Source organism: Agrilus planipennis, unplaced genomic scaffold (genome assembly GCF_000699045.2).
Source record: "Agrilus planipennis isolate EAB-ADULT unplaced genomic scaffold, Apla_2.0 scaffold446, whole genome shotgun sequence".
NCBI lineage: Eukaryota > Metazoa > Arthropoda > Insecta > Coleoptera > Buprestidae > Agrilus > Agrilus planipennis.
The window spans coordinates 6,120-21,692 of NW_020439418.1; the positions used below are offsets into that span (position 1 = coordinate 6,120).

Here is a 15,573-nt window from a genome sequence, read left to right on the forward strand (position 1 = left end):
TAAAAAAAAAAAATGGAATTATTTAAATGAAACGTAACAGTCGTTCCACACTGTAGGTAGGTACGTAGGTAAGTAGGTAATAATATTGGTCGGTGATGACTGATGATGCTGCAGCTGTGCTGCTACGCTGTCTGGTCTTACAAAAATTCTAGGTATGCACAGTTCGAACCATCAATGGTTGTTATTCGCAGTCTATTTAAGCCACGAACTTGCCGTCCGCTCGTCGTTCCAAACCGGGTAAATGATATCCGTTCAGTACTGTACATGGTTACTACGTTGCCTTGCTCGACACTTATGAGAGCGAACGGTCTCCTGGTCGCATATTATTATTATTATTATCGTACTTCGTCTGTCATCGACGACACTAAAAGCTATGATATCTCCTCTGCTACAACCGTTTTTCTAACCATTATAGGTTTATTTAGAATACACACAGAATGCCTTTATCTCTGTTCTTTTTCTTTAATCAGGAAGTTAATAAATTTAAACTTAAAAAGTCACATATACCTATATAGCCTTTTATTTTAAAGTAGTAAATTACACACACACAAATATTCGTTTTATACATATATTTTTATTATTTATAATATATAGTACATCACATTTCACAATACCTTCCGTTTACATATTATTAGACTAGAATATGATCTAAATTGTTTACAAAAAATGAAATAGGTACTAACTATACTACTGTTATTCGTATATTAAATGCTATCTTTGTAACCCCACGGATACGTATCTGTGTAAATATAGTTTACCATTCTTTTATCGTCGTGTGGACTAAGTGCTACTTTTTTCTGTCGCACGGTATGAACTTTATGTTTCTTCGACAAAATTAAAGTTTGGCTAGCTTCTGTTGTTCTATTGTGGAATAAGCATTTAAAATAATCTTCAAATGTAATTTTTCTAATTGCTGCCCTTGTAATACCTTTAGACTTTTTCCTAACTTCTACATCACTTTTCTCCTTATCATTACCATTATACAATTTTATAGCGTACATTTTCGATCGCAAAGCGATGAATTCAGAAAATATCTTACCACAAAGTTCATCTTTAACAAGACCTAAGACTTTTTTATTTTTTAAAGGTATATTATAAATATTATTCGGTGGATAGTCCGATGTATCAAATTTATGTATATCATGTTTTATATGTTGATAAATATCGTCAACAAAGAACTGGTATATTAGCGAGTCTGTGTCAGTATAAAGTAATTTGGCCCTCTCACAGAATTTGTTTTGAATGTAATTATAATGAAAGTCGTATAGTATAGTTTTTGAAATGTCAAGTATGCAGAATCCTATGTATATTGGCTTGTTAAATGTAACATTTAGCCTTTTCATTTCAATAAGTACCATATTTTCATCAAATATCGTACAACTATGGAAATTTGGTTGTGAAATATAATAATTTGCACCATATCTTCCGGACCATTTTGTTACCAATTTAACATCCTTATATTTTCGTACGTTTTCCATTGTCTTACCAAATACAGCGTTATTCATAAGTTTGTAGAAATTTCTTTCAAAATCGTTTCTGCTCGCCTGTCGTAAACTTGTATTCAAATCGACATATTTTTTTAACCAAGGTGATTGTTTAAATTTTAATACACGATGAACCTTTTCAATTTCAATACCTAAATTTAACGCCTGTTTTAAATTCCTATAATGAATAATGTAGTTTTTCTTATCGTAAAGTGTGGTCATTAATTTATGCATTTTTGAATTGGAAGCTGGTGGAATTAAATGTTCCGGAAGTAATGGTAAATCACGATGTTTTTTATGTAGTTTTACTGGATAAATTAGGTCGATTTCAAATATGTAACCGTACTCACCATCGTCGGGAATGTCATTAATTACAATAGAGTAGACATCATCAACCCATTCAAATTTCCCTTCTGGTAAAGGAAACGACATCGCATAACCGTAGAGATTATTTACGTCGAAATACATTAAATATGATATAGGTTCATTTGCATTAAAACTACTTCCCATGTACTTATTATTTGCTTTTCCATATCTATTACACGCCTGCGAGACACCCCCACGTATCCCTCGTTCTAGGAACATTATCATATCAATATCAGTTAGTAGTTCTAATTCAACCCCCGTAAGTTTTAGCATACTATCGAAAGCGAGCCCTGGCGCAGTATAATAATGTAAACTATCCAGTTTGTACGTGTTCCAACAAGTCAATCGAAAATTTTCAAAAATGTCAGCAAGAAGCAAAACATCTGTTTTTAAATATATTTCTGCGTATTGTTGTAAAGTATTAATTTTGAATGTATCCCAAATTAAGCAAGCATGTTCGTAGTCTTCGTGAGAAACGTGACAGTCGTTAATCGTGCTGAAAAAACATTCTTTAGGGGGTAACTTAGTATTATGTAATTTTTCCCAACAGTCCATGTATTCATATGGAAAAATACCTTTACGTTGTAGCAATTTGTCGTCATTTGGAAAATATTTCCGTGTTATTATTTTTTGTTCTTTATCTATAATAATTCTTGAAATCTGGGGTTAATCGTGGTATTTTACACATACTTCGTAAAAGAAATATATTTTTCTTTGTTTACAGGTGAGGGGATTGTCTGGCGCGATATTTCAGAGAATAATAAGACTTTTAATAACGTTATTTAATAACACAACAAGGCAGATGCGAACAACAAAAGCGAGGGTATCGTACTGACTGTGAATATCGATCTTAATAGGCTATATATGGTAATATAAATGGAATGTTAATGTTCACGCACCTGCATTTCTCAATATACATACCCCGACCTGAAGAGTCTGTGTACCCGACCACTAATGTACAAAATTTCCAACCATTCAAGATGTTTCTGAGAAAGTTAAAATTGGGAAATTTATATACTTGCTGCTACATTACCCCGCTGGTAGTATTTTTTAGGAATAGTAAATGTTTTAAAGTTAAAACAATAAGAAAAAAAAAATAAACATACACAAGCAATACATAAAAAATGATTTACATTTATCGAGACAATATAGGTAAATTAATAATGGTTTCGAGAACCATAATAATCTGGAAATTTGACTTTTCTCTTTGGTCGGTTTTCTAGTGGTTTTTCAGGTGTAGCCACACTGTCGTAGTAATGAGAGATGCGACTAACAAAAGTTGTGGTTCTGAGAAGAACCGATCTGCAACTATGTTGAACACATTGCTGTGTCTATGCATCCGATGGTTGATACACTTGCGGTATTCAGGTGTTAATACTGTTGCAGTATCCAATTATAGCGAGCCTGGTGTTACACGCTATTTATACAAAACTATTTACATTAGTTTAAATGGCAAAGAACATTTCAGCAATTTACATTTGTGTGTGTAACCGCACTGTGTCGCGACCTAACTAAGTCAGCACAAATGAAGACGCTTGATTGATACACATTAAAATTGTTTCTTGCTATATCGAGTGTTCCCACGAGCTGTATTTCCATTAGGTTTTTCGGTTTCTTTACTAGTTGCAGGTGGGTCGACTTGGTTTGAACAATCATCATCTGCTATTAAATAAGCAGGCTTTAGGCGATCAATTGAAATCGTGGTATATTTTTTTCTTTAACAGAAACTTCGACTTATTACCTGAAATGGTCCTTCGTATGGTTGTTGCAATGATTTTGTTAAGTTACTACGAACGAAGACTTTTTCGCACTTGGAGATGTTCTTTGAAAACAAATGTGCGTTGTTTCCCATGACTTGTTCCGTCCATCGGTTTGAGATAAGCGAAGAATTGTCGTAACTGGTTAACGTACTCGGCGGTATTCTTTAGCTGTGGATCCGCTTCGGTCCATCGCGTTTCATGAGCTTTTATATCGTTTTTTAAATGCCTGTGCAGTCGTTCGGCCATTCCGTTGGCGGCTGGATGGTACGCAGTTGTTTTCAGGTGTGTCGTACCTAATAAGTAATTTAATTCCTTAAAGAGATAAGACTCAAACTGACGTCCTCGGTCTGTGGTTATTCTTAGCAGCGTTCCAAATCGCGCAACCCAACCTTCCAAAAGAGTCCACGCTGCTGTGGTGACGTCAATGTTGTCAATTGGCCACGCTTCCGGCCAACGAGTAAAACTATCAACACATGTCATGCAGTATCTAACTCCTCGGGAAAATGGTAAGGGTCCTACAAGGTTTATGGGAATATGTTCGAAACGGGATGATGGCGAGATGAACTACCCTGATGAGACATGTCTTGATATTTTAGATCGCTGACAGGAAATACAGCTGAGGATCCATGTTCTACAATCTGAGTTAATCGATTAATTTTGTTGATGCTTTAATTCGTAATACACAGTAGAATTTGTTCCAGGTAATTGCACACGTTTTAATTTAAGTCCTATATTTGGGTTATTTATGAATGACTTTAATTCCTCGTCATTTTCTTGTGATTTGAATAAAGCCTTAAAGTCAATTGCTGCAGACACTTCGTTTATCCTCGAAAGAACATCAGCCACTATATTATTTTTTCCGCATATGTGTTGAATATCCGTAGAAATTTGTGCTATATAATCAACCTGTCTTGATTGGCGTGGTGAACATTTTTCCATTTTTTGTCGAAACGCATACGTAATGAGTATATGATGGTAACAATTGTGAAGACTTTTCCTTCGATCATGTGCCGAAAATGTTTAATCGCTGTGTATATGCCAAGTAGTTCGCGATCATATGCTGCGTATTTTTTTTCTGCGGTGCTGAGTTTTCGCGAGAAAAATGCGAGTGGTTGCCATTCGTTGTCGATTTACTGCTGCAACACGGCGCCAATTGCGAAGTCAGATCATCGGTAATTAGAGCCAAAGGAGCATTGTGTTGTGGATGAGCCAAAAGTGTTTCTTCCGCACTGCTGCTTTTGCGTCTTTCGAAGGCAGAAAAAGCTTCTGGTGACCATTTAATTGGAGTTTTACCCTTGATGTTTCCATGTAGTAACTCGTTAAGTGGAGCCTGGGATCATGCTGAATTCGGAATAAAACGGCAACAGAAATTTAACATTCCGAGAAATTGTCGCAATTGTTTAACAGTTTCTGGCTTCGGGTAGTTTTTTATAGCTTCAACTTTATCTTCCAGGCGGATACCTTCGCTTAACATTCGTAGCCCAGAAATTTGACACGCGCTTGTCCAAAAACGCATTTTGCAGGGTTTATTACGAGTCTAGCTCTTTAAACTGTTGGAATACCTGCTGAAGATGTTGTGCATGTTCCTCCTCGGATGTTGAGGCAATTAGGAAATCGTCGATGTATTTGATGACAAATTTCAGCTCCCGAAACTTTTCATCAACAAATCTCTGCATACTCTGACCAGCGTTCCGTAGGCCGAAAGGCATGTATAGCATCTCAGAAAGACCGAAGGGTGTAGTAATTGCAGCCTTTGAAACGTCTTCGGGTGTTACCGGTATGTGGTAAAACGCTCGCACCAAGTCAACGGTTGAGAAAATAGTTTTGCCGTGTAATTCCTGCGCGAAGTCTTCAATATGTGGTTCAGGGTACCTGTCGGGAATAGTACTTGCATTAAGAGCTGGGTAATTACCGCGTGGCCTCCTTTCATCACTCTTCTTGGGAACTATGTGAAGCGGTGACGACCAGCTGCTCTTTGATGATCTAGCGATGCCTACATTGATGAGTGCTTCGAATTCATTCTTCTCCGCTTGTAGTTTTTCCAGTGCAAGCCTTTGGGGCTTGCTATGTATCGGAGGTCCATGAGTCGTCTGAATATGATGTTGAGTGGTATTTTTTAACTGGAATAGACATTTGTCACTTGGTCTTATGACGTCTAGAAATTGCACAAATAGCATATGATTGCGCAACTTTTCACTTATCATTTTGATACTGCTGTAGTTGGTGTCCGTCGAATATTTTCCAGGCGTTGAAAGTGACGTTAAGCTGTCTACTAGGCGATTGTTTCATATATCTACTAGCAGTCCATAATGATGCTAAATATCAACCCCAATTAATGGTCTCGACACATCAGCGACCATAAGACACCACGTGAAGTTGCGACGCAGACCAAAGTTTAATGACAGTGTAGTATATCCGTATGTTGCAATCACTGTATTGTTGGCGGCATACAACTCATAGTCTGTCTTTTTTCGCGGATCGCGGAGCCGCACACGCGGATAAACACACAAATCCTCACCAGTATCTATTAAAAAGGGCACTTTTGAGTTCCTATACGTTACAGATAGGCGGCATGATTTGGGGTTAGCGTCGCTTGCCGCCAACAGTGACTGCCCGTCGCGTTTCCCGAAATATTACATGGTGCTGTATACTTGCACCGTTTCCAAATCGCACATGATACCAACATACGCCCCTATTATTGTTTGTTTGACGGTTTCCATTATTTCGCCAACGAGGACGTGTTTGCGGATGTCATGAAACATATTTACGTTGAGAGTTACTCACGGGACCTTAGCCATTTCATTTATCCTTTCGGTGAGTAGGGAATAGAATCGATCCACGAAAATAACTACAGGAGCATTGTTCTGGAGTTGTCAAATGTGCAGCGTTGGTGCTGCTGCGACTAAAATTGCAACGGCTAATTTGTCCAACGTTGCTTCACTTTGGGTGGTCAGCTTGAGTTACCTGAGTTAGACGCGACAACTATAAAGGTCGAAGGATGCTATCTGGTACTACAACTCCCGCGAGACTACGAAGAGGGCGTAAAAATTGCGTTGACTTGCGATCACCTATTTCTTCGTGCTCGGACAGACGTTTAGTCTTCTGTTCTTGCGACGAACTCAATCTTCGAATAAGTTGTTCTCGAATTGTATATTTACCAACTGCAGGTGGATTAATTATTATGTCCCGCACTTCTTTTATGTAGCATAGTAAATTGCCAATAACCTGGTTGTACTTGGTTTTGTCGGATGTTATATGAGAAACAGAAAAATGCGCTTCTATTTTTGGAACCAAATTTCCGTGTCTTTTGCCCGAAATGGAGGCAATCGCACAGCTACGCGATCGATGCTTGGAAAGGCTTGTTGATCGTAAAGAGTCATGTTTCTTTAACTAATCAGTTTGGCGACACAAAATAGCTAATAATCAGAAACAACTTACTCACGACGATACTTGGATTTCGCGCACAGTTTGCCCTCAAAAAAATTGTCTTAATCACTTCGGGAACACCAAATATGAGGTGATTGACTGGCGCGATAATACAGAGAATAATAAGACTTTTAATAGCTTTATTTAATAACACAACAAGGCACATGCGAACAGCAAAAGCGAGGGTATCGTACTGACTGTGAATATCGAACTTAATAGGCTATATAATACAAAAGGAATGTTGATGTTCATGTACCTTCATTTTGCAGTATTAGTGGTACGCATACCTCTAGCTGAAGGGTCTGTGTACCCGACCACTAATGTACAAAATTTTTAACCATTCAAGATGTTTCTGAGAAAGTTAAAATTAAGAAATTTATATTCTTGCTACTACAACAGGTAATAGAGAAATGTTACCCTTGAACTCTACTTACAGAGCTTTAATTAAAAAATGACTATCGTAGCCGACCAGGTTATGAAAAATTACAGGCACTACGTGACTGTCTTTGTAATTTAAATTACACCTTGCGTGTGCTGCACTACGGAAACTGCCGTCCAGGTGTGAATGATCTTTGATCTTCAGATCGTCACTTTTAAATTTTTTCGAACAAACATGACAATTTCTTGTCGTTATAAATTTATATTGTTGTTAACGAGTTTCACCGGGGCAACAATATTTGAGAAAATGTCTTTCAATTTGAAAGCAATTTCCTCCAGTTCCTTAATAAACCATTTAATACAGTCTTCGCCGGTGTACATTCTAAATTGGGAAAGTGAATCGTTGTAAGAACACTTTAAATAATATACAATACTGAACGCTTCATGTTTGTAAGCTTTTTGCGTTTTGCTTATCAGTTACATTTTCATTATATTTAAATAGTGTACTTTCTAAATTGGCATAAATTGCCAACGGTGTCAGTTTGTTTTTTTTTTAAATTTTTGGATTTCAAATACTTTTCAAAAATGTTTTTACTTGGTAAAGTAATTTTTATCTCATTTAATTTTCTGCAATCGATTGAATGTCTTTCCAGAATGTCCTTTGAACTAATGTGATTTAAACATTGCTGGCACAATCACTTTCTCAGGTTTTTCTTCGTTTGTTTATGTAGTAACTTTGAGAGGTCAGTACGCAAAATGAAATACTCTGTCTGATTCGATGTCTAATGCTGCTGCTATTGCTGTTTTCTTATCATCATTATCATCAGAACTTTCATTTTCACAATTTACTCTTGAGACCATCAGTAAATTAATTTTTGGTGTAAATTCAGTTTTACTTAAACAAAGCGGTACTATTTCTTTTTTATCTAATAAAGTAAAGACGTTAATCGATAAATTGTTCAATTGTTCAAATTTGACGATATCTTCAAGTTGAAAGGGGAAATTGAATAATAATAATTTCTGATAGCTTAAAAACCGAAGTACGCGTTCACTTCTTCCTCCTTCTCCTCCGTCTCTTCTTCCTCAGCGTTGTTAGATTCTAAGGCAAAAATGTCTGAATAATCAAAATAAAATGCACTATTCTTTTTTGTATTAATTTATTACCTCCGTGTAGTAGAAATATATTCAGAAATTGTACAAGTTCAGCGTTATTGGATTTTCCCAGTCCCACGCATTAAGTTAGCTTGATATTATCGATTGCTACCGCCGTTGAAGTACACAGGTGTTATTTCGCTGCTACCGGGATTATATAAAAAGTTACGCGATGAATTCACACGTTGCTCGTATCGAATTACTAAACCGGGCGAAATATGATATATGGAATCTTCAAATTCAAGCATTACTAATAAAAAACGACGAAGGGGGTTATGTGAGAAATATAACGCAGAAACCCTTTTGCAACAACAAATAATCAATCCGAAGTTGAAGTTTGGAATTTGGCAGATAGCAAAGCAAAATCTGACATCATTCTCTTAATTAGTCCATCCGAATTAACACAAATAAAAGGATGTGATACATCAAGAGAAGTTTGACTTTATCAATTGAAAGGACCTGCACGAAAAGCCACATTGTTAAAACAGTTAACTCTTTAAAGAATGGAAGAAAACGGTGACGTAAAAGAGCACCTTAACAAATTTTTAGACTAGAAGAAATGGGAGTTAGAATGGAAACGACTTGCTCTCAATTATGTTATTATATAGTCTTCCCGAGAAATTCGAAAATTTCCGATGTTGAATAGAATCCAGAGACTCGTTACCTACTCCGGAAGCTCTCCGCATAATGATTGTAGAAGAATATGAAGCCCGTCAACAGGATGTCCACGGGTCCACTCAAACTGCATTACAAATAAAGGGTCATCCAAAACGTTATGCAGAGCAACATGAATGGAAAAGTCGAACGAACCTATCATAATAAAGTGCAATTCAATAAATTTTCTAGAATAATTTTCTCTCTATTTTAATATCTTTATTTCCAGACTCTTGAGCTTCTTCTGAAAGTAGCCCTAGAGGCACTATACAATTTTCTATTATTTCATGACCATGAAATAAAGTTTTGTGTACTGTTGTTGGTAGGGGAAACTACGGATAATGTTCAATAGAAACGACGGCTGTCTTCCAACAAAAATATTTAAACTTATTTGGATTAACTGGAAACGTATTTGTCAGAGCCAAAAGGATAATAAAAAAGCGANCCATGAACGGTCGGTGTACTCGAATGGCTTGTTAGTGTATTCGACGCTTTCTGCGTAGTTTTCTTTAGGACTGGGTACCATACTTTATTCAAACGAAGCCCTTCATCTTTTCTGTTGAAATTAATCGGATGTTTATAAATTTCAATAGCTTCTCTATGCAAGAGAGCATAATATTGTGAAGTTGTAGATAAAACCGTAGTTCCGTCGTAGTTAATAACATGGTTCGCGTCCATTTCATTGAATTCACATTGACCATTACGGACCATTAGAAAATAGTCAAAATAGACAGAAGTATATTTGTGAAATAGTAGATTCATTTACCAAATTCGTAAAATTATATCCGACTGTCTCGACAAATGCAGATGAAGTGATTAAACATTTAAAAGAATATTTTAAGGTATATACTAAACCCCAAAAAATAGTGTCCGACAGAGGATCTGCATTTACGTCACAAAAGTTCAAAGAATTTTTAAAGGATGAAGGAATTCAACATGTAGCAATAGCAACCGCAACTCCTCAAGCGAACGGTCAGATAGAGAGATATAATAGAGACTTAACACAGATTTTATCAAAATTAACGTGTAGTCCGAAAACATGGAATAAATCGTTACCAGATGTTGAATTCCCATTAAATAACACTCTTAATCGTTCAATTGGTGATACCCCGTCAAGACTTTTATTCGGTATTAATCAATCAGGTAATATTAGTGACAGTTTAAGACAACTTTTAGAAAATCAACAAGAAACTAATCGAAATTTGAATTTAATTAGAGAAAAGGCTTTTGACAAAATACAGAAAACTAGTGAATATAATAGTAAATATTTTAATAGACGACATAAATCCCCAACTAAATATAGAACTGGTGATTGTATAGTAATAAAGAATGTAGATGTAACCCCCGGCGTCAATAAAAAACTTATTCCAAAATTCAGAGGCCCTTACGTAGTGAAAAAAGTACTTGATAAATAATTAATCAATATTATTTCCGTCTGTTATTATGCCCCTATGTTGTTCTAACTTTATGATTGTACTCTTATGCTTTATATGATTTATGTTTATTGCAATGTATATTAGAATTAAGTTAACAAAATGTCTGTCCTTTTACCTAGCCTATCACGCGTTTCGTTACATTTTAGCTTTTCTAAGCCGAGACGTCTCCTACCTTCCCTCTTTTTCAGAACTTTCAATTTAAGATTGGTCTTCATAACTACTAAGTTATGATCGCTGTCTATATCTGCTCCTGGATAACCCCTACAGTCCTTCACTTTATTTTTAAATCTTTGGCTAACAAGTATGTAATCTAACTGAAATCTCCCTAAATCACCTGGCATCTTCCACGTATAGCGCCTCCTAACGTGATGATTGAATAAAGTATTCGCGACGGTTAAGTTATGTTTATCGCAAAATTCTATCAGCCTATCTCCCCTATCGTTTCTATTGCCTAATCCAAAAGAACCTGCTATTGCACCCACTTTACCTTCATCTATTACTGCGTTGAAATCTCCTAAAACTATTATGTCTTCGTCCTTTCACTAAACTTCTAAACACTTCTTCTATATCTGCATAAACTGCTTCTAGGTTTTCATCACTGAAAGATGATGTAGGCATGTAGACCTGCACTAATACCGTTCTTACCGGCTTTGAGTTTAATTTAACCATAACTATCCTATCGATTTTTTATAAATAACTTTCTACACTCTGCCCTATTTTCCTACGCATTACAATTCCTGCCCCCGAATTACTTTCTACCGATCCTGTATGTATCACTCTAAAGTCCCCACTCCAGAAGTCTCCAGCTTCGGGCCAACGGATTTCACTAATACCTACTATTTCTAATTCTAATCTATCCATCTCTATTTTTAAATTGTCTAATTTTCCTACTTGCCTCATTGTTCTAACATTCCACGCTCCGACTCGTGAAACATTGCACCTATCGCTATTGCACTTATTGATGACATCCCCCGAGGTAATTCCCGCCCGGACATCCGAATGGGGGACTAGTTTACGTCCGGAGTGCTTTACTCCAGAGGACGCCATCATTTAATTTATAATTTGTACGTTGTACTCGGGATCATAATGTGGTGATTTCCCGTTGCCTTCCACATCGCAGTATTGTGCATCAGGGTGTCACAGCAATCCTCGTGATCTCTGCCACCCTGAGTACTGAAAGAGCTGCTGCCCTCTTTCAGGGACTTGTCTTAATCTGGTTTATCTTTAAGAACCCCTCCATTATGGTTGAACCTATGGTCCGGCTCCCTAAATCATCGAAACTCGCAAGCCGATCCACCCAGTTTGTACAAGAATTTCGTCAAGGTTCAAGTCCCGTCGTATCGCATATACATGAGAAGCTTATTTAATAGTCGTCATGTTGTTGTATTAGTCGCTTTAACTATTTAAAAAAATGGAATTATTTAAATGAAACATAATAGTTGTTCCACACTGTAGGTGGATAATAATATTGGTCGGTAATGACGGACAATGCTACAGCCGTGCTGCTACGCTGTCTGGTCTTATGAAAATTCTAAGTATGTACAGTTCGAACTGTCAATAGTTGTTATTCGAACCGAATACGACGATTGACCGACCAACATAACGCAGCCTAATAAGCCACGAACTTGCCCTCCGCTCGTCGTTCGATGCCTGGTAAATGATATCCGTTCAATACTGTACGAAACTAAAAGCTATGATATCCTGATATCCCCTCTGCTAAAACCGTTTTTCTAACCATTATAGGTTTATTTAGAATACACACAGAATGCCTTTATCTCTGCTCTTTTTCTTTAATGAAGAACTTAATAAATTTAAATTTAAAAAGTCACATATACCTATATAGCTTTTTATTTTAAAGTAGTAAATGACACACACAAATATTCGTTTAATGCATATACCATTTCTATTATTCATAATTCATAGTACATCATCCCAGTTCTCAATTCACAATAACTTTCGTTGATATATTATTAGGCTAGAATATAATCTAAATTGTTTACAAAAAGTGAAATAGGTACTATCTATACTACTATTATTCGTTTATTAAATGCTATCTTTGTAACCTTACGGATACGTATCTGTGTAAATACACTTTCCATTCGTTTGTCATCGTGTGGAGTAAGTGTTACTTTTTTTGTCGTACGGTATAAACTTTATGTTTCTTCGACAAAATTAAAGTTTGACTATATTCTACTGTTCTATTGTGGCATAAGCATTTAAAATAGTCTTCAAATGTAATTTTTCGAAATGCTACCCTTGTAACACCTTTGGACTTTTACCTAACTTCCACATCATTTTCTACCTTATCATAATCATTATGCAATTTTATGGTTACATTTTCGATCGCAAAACGATGAATTCAAAAAATATCTTACCACAAAGTTTATCTTTAACAAGACCTAAGATTTCTTCATTTTTTATTCAGTGGATAGTCTGATGTATCAAATTTATGTGTATCATTTTTTATATGTTAATAAATATCGTCAACAAAGAACTAGTATATTAGCTAGTCTGTGTCATAATGTAATTTGTTCCTCTCGCACAATTTGTTTTGAATATAATTATAATGAAAGTCGTACAGTACGATTTTTGAAATGTCAAGTATGCAGAATCCTATGTATATTGACTTGCTAAATGTAATATTTAGCCTTTTCATTTCAATAAGTACCATATTTTCATTGAATATCGTACAACTATGGAAATTTGGTTGTGAAATATATTAATTTCGTTACCAATTTAACATCCCTATATTTTCCGTTGTTTTACCAAATACAGCGTTATTTATAAGTTTGTAGATTTTTTTTTTCAAAATTGTTTCTGCTCGCCTGCCGTAAACTTATATTCACATCGACATATTTTTCTATCCAAGGTGATTATTTAAATTTTAATATACGACGAACCTTTTCAATTTCAATACCTAAATTTAATACCTGTTTTAAATTCCTATAATGAATAATATATGAAGATTCGAAAAATTTTGGCGGTTCTTGTAGAACAAACAAAATAGCTCAAAACCTCAACGCCAAAACACGTCACTGTAGTTGTCCGAAGCACTTTTCGGTAACAAGGTTACCTTCTTCAGGGACTGAAGTGAACTTCAGTCGTGTTTTGACGTTGGGCGTTGGGGTTTTGAGCTGTCTTGTTTGTTCTATATTGAATAATATAGTTTTTCTTATCATAAAGTGGGGTCATTAATTTATGCTATTTTGAATTGGAAGCTGATGGAATTAAATGTTCCAGAAGTAATGGTAAATCTCGATGTTTTTTATGAAGTTTAACTGAATAATTAAGGTCAATTTCAGACATGTAACCATACTTAGCGTCGTGGGGTATGTCACTAATTACAATAGACATCATCAACCCATTCAAATTTACTTTCTGGTAAAGGAAACGACATCGCGTGACCGTAGAGATTATTTACATCAAAATAAATTAAATATAGTATAGGTTCATTTGCATTAAAACTACTTCCCATGTACTTATTATTTGCTTTTCCATATCTATTACACGCCTGCAGGACACCCTCACGTATCCCTAGTTCGAGTAACATTATCATATCAATATCAGATAGTAATTCTAATTTAACCCCCATAAGTTTTAGTATACTATTGAAAGCGAGTCCTGGCGCAGTATAATAATGTAAACTATCCAATTCGTACGTGTTCCAACAAGTCAATCGAAAATTTTCAAAAATGCAAGAAGCAAAACATCTGTTTCTAGATTTCCGCGTATTGTTGTAAAGTATTAATTTTGAATGTATCCCAAAGTAAGCATGCATGTCCGTAGTCTTCGTGAGAAACGTGACAGTCGTTAATCGTGCTGAAGGGGGTAACTTAGTATTATGTAATTTTTCCCAACAGTCCATGTATTCATATGGAAAAATACCTTTACGTTGTAGCAATTTGTCGTCATTTGGAAAATATTTCCGTGTTATTATTTTTTGTTCTTTATCTATAATAATTCTTGAAATCTGGGGTTAATCGTGGTATTTTACTCATACTTCGTAAAAGAAATATATTTTTCTTTGTTTACAGGTGAGGGGATTGTCTGGCGCGATATTTCAGAGAATAATAAGACTTTTAATAACGTTATTTAATAACACAACAAGGCAGATGCGAACAACAAAAGCGAGGGTATCGTACTGACTGTGAATATCGATCTTAATAGGCTATATATGGTAATATAAATGGAATGTTAATGTTCACGCACCTGCATTTCTCAATATACATACCCCGACCTGAAGAGTCTGTGTACCCGACCACTAATGTACAAAATTTCCAACCATTCAAGATGTTTCTGAGAAAGTTAAAATTGGGAAATTTATATACTTGCTGCTACATTACTCCGCTGGTAGTATTTTTTAGGAATAGAAAATGTGTTAAAGTTAAAACAATAAGAAAAAAAATTGAACATACACAAGCAATACATAACAAATGATTAATATTTATCGAGACAATATAGGTAAATTAATAATGGATTCGAGAACCATAATAATCTGGAAATTTGGCTTTTCTCTTTGGTCGGTTTTCTAGTGGTTTTTCAGGTGTACTTCCATTAGGTTTTCCGGTTTCTTTACTACTTTCAGTTGGGTCGACTTGGTTTAAACAATCATCGTCTGCTATTAAATAAGCAGGCTTTAGGCGATCAATTGAAATCGTGGTATTTTTTTTTTCATTAATAGGAACAATAAATGTTTTGGCACTTCGACTTATTACCTGAAATGGTCCTTCGTATGGTTTTTGCAATGCTTTTGTTGAGTTACTACGAACGAAGACTTTTTCGCACTTGGAGATGTTCTTTGAAAAAAAATGTGCGTTGTCTCCCATGACTTGTTCCGTCCATCGGTTTGAGATCCGCTTCGGTCCATCGTGTTGTTTCATGAGCTTTTATATCGTTTTTTAACTGCCTGTGCAGTCG

The 15,573-nt window shown here is 35.6% G+C and overlaps 1 protein-coding gene across 1 annotated transcript; it reads right to left on the reverse strand.

Moving 5' to 3' along the window:
• Positions 1-522: 522 nt before the first annotated feature.
• Positions 523-2,359, reverse strand: LOC112905820 (DNA polymerase-like). Its single transcript, XM_025978982.1, has one exon. It carries the CDS (start codon positions 2,121-2,123, stop codon positions 705-707), a length of 1,419 nt encoding a protein of 472 aa, XP_025834767.1. The 5' UTR covers positions 2,124-2,359; the 3' UTR covers positions 523-704.
• Between the last annotated feature and the right edge of the window lie 13,214 nt (positions 2,360-15,573).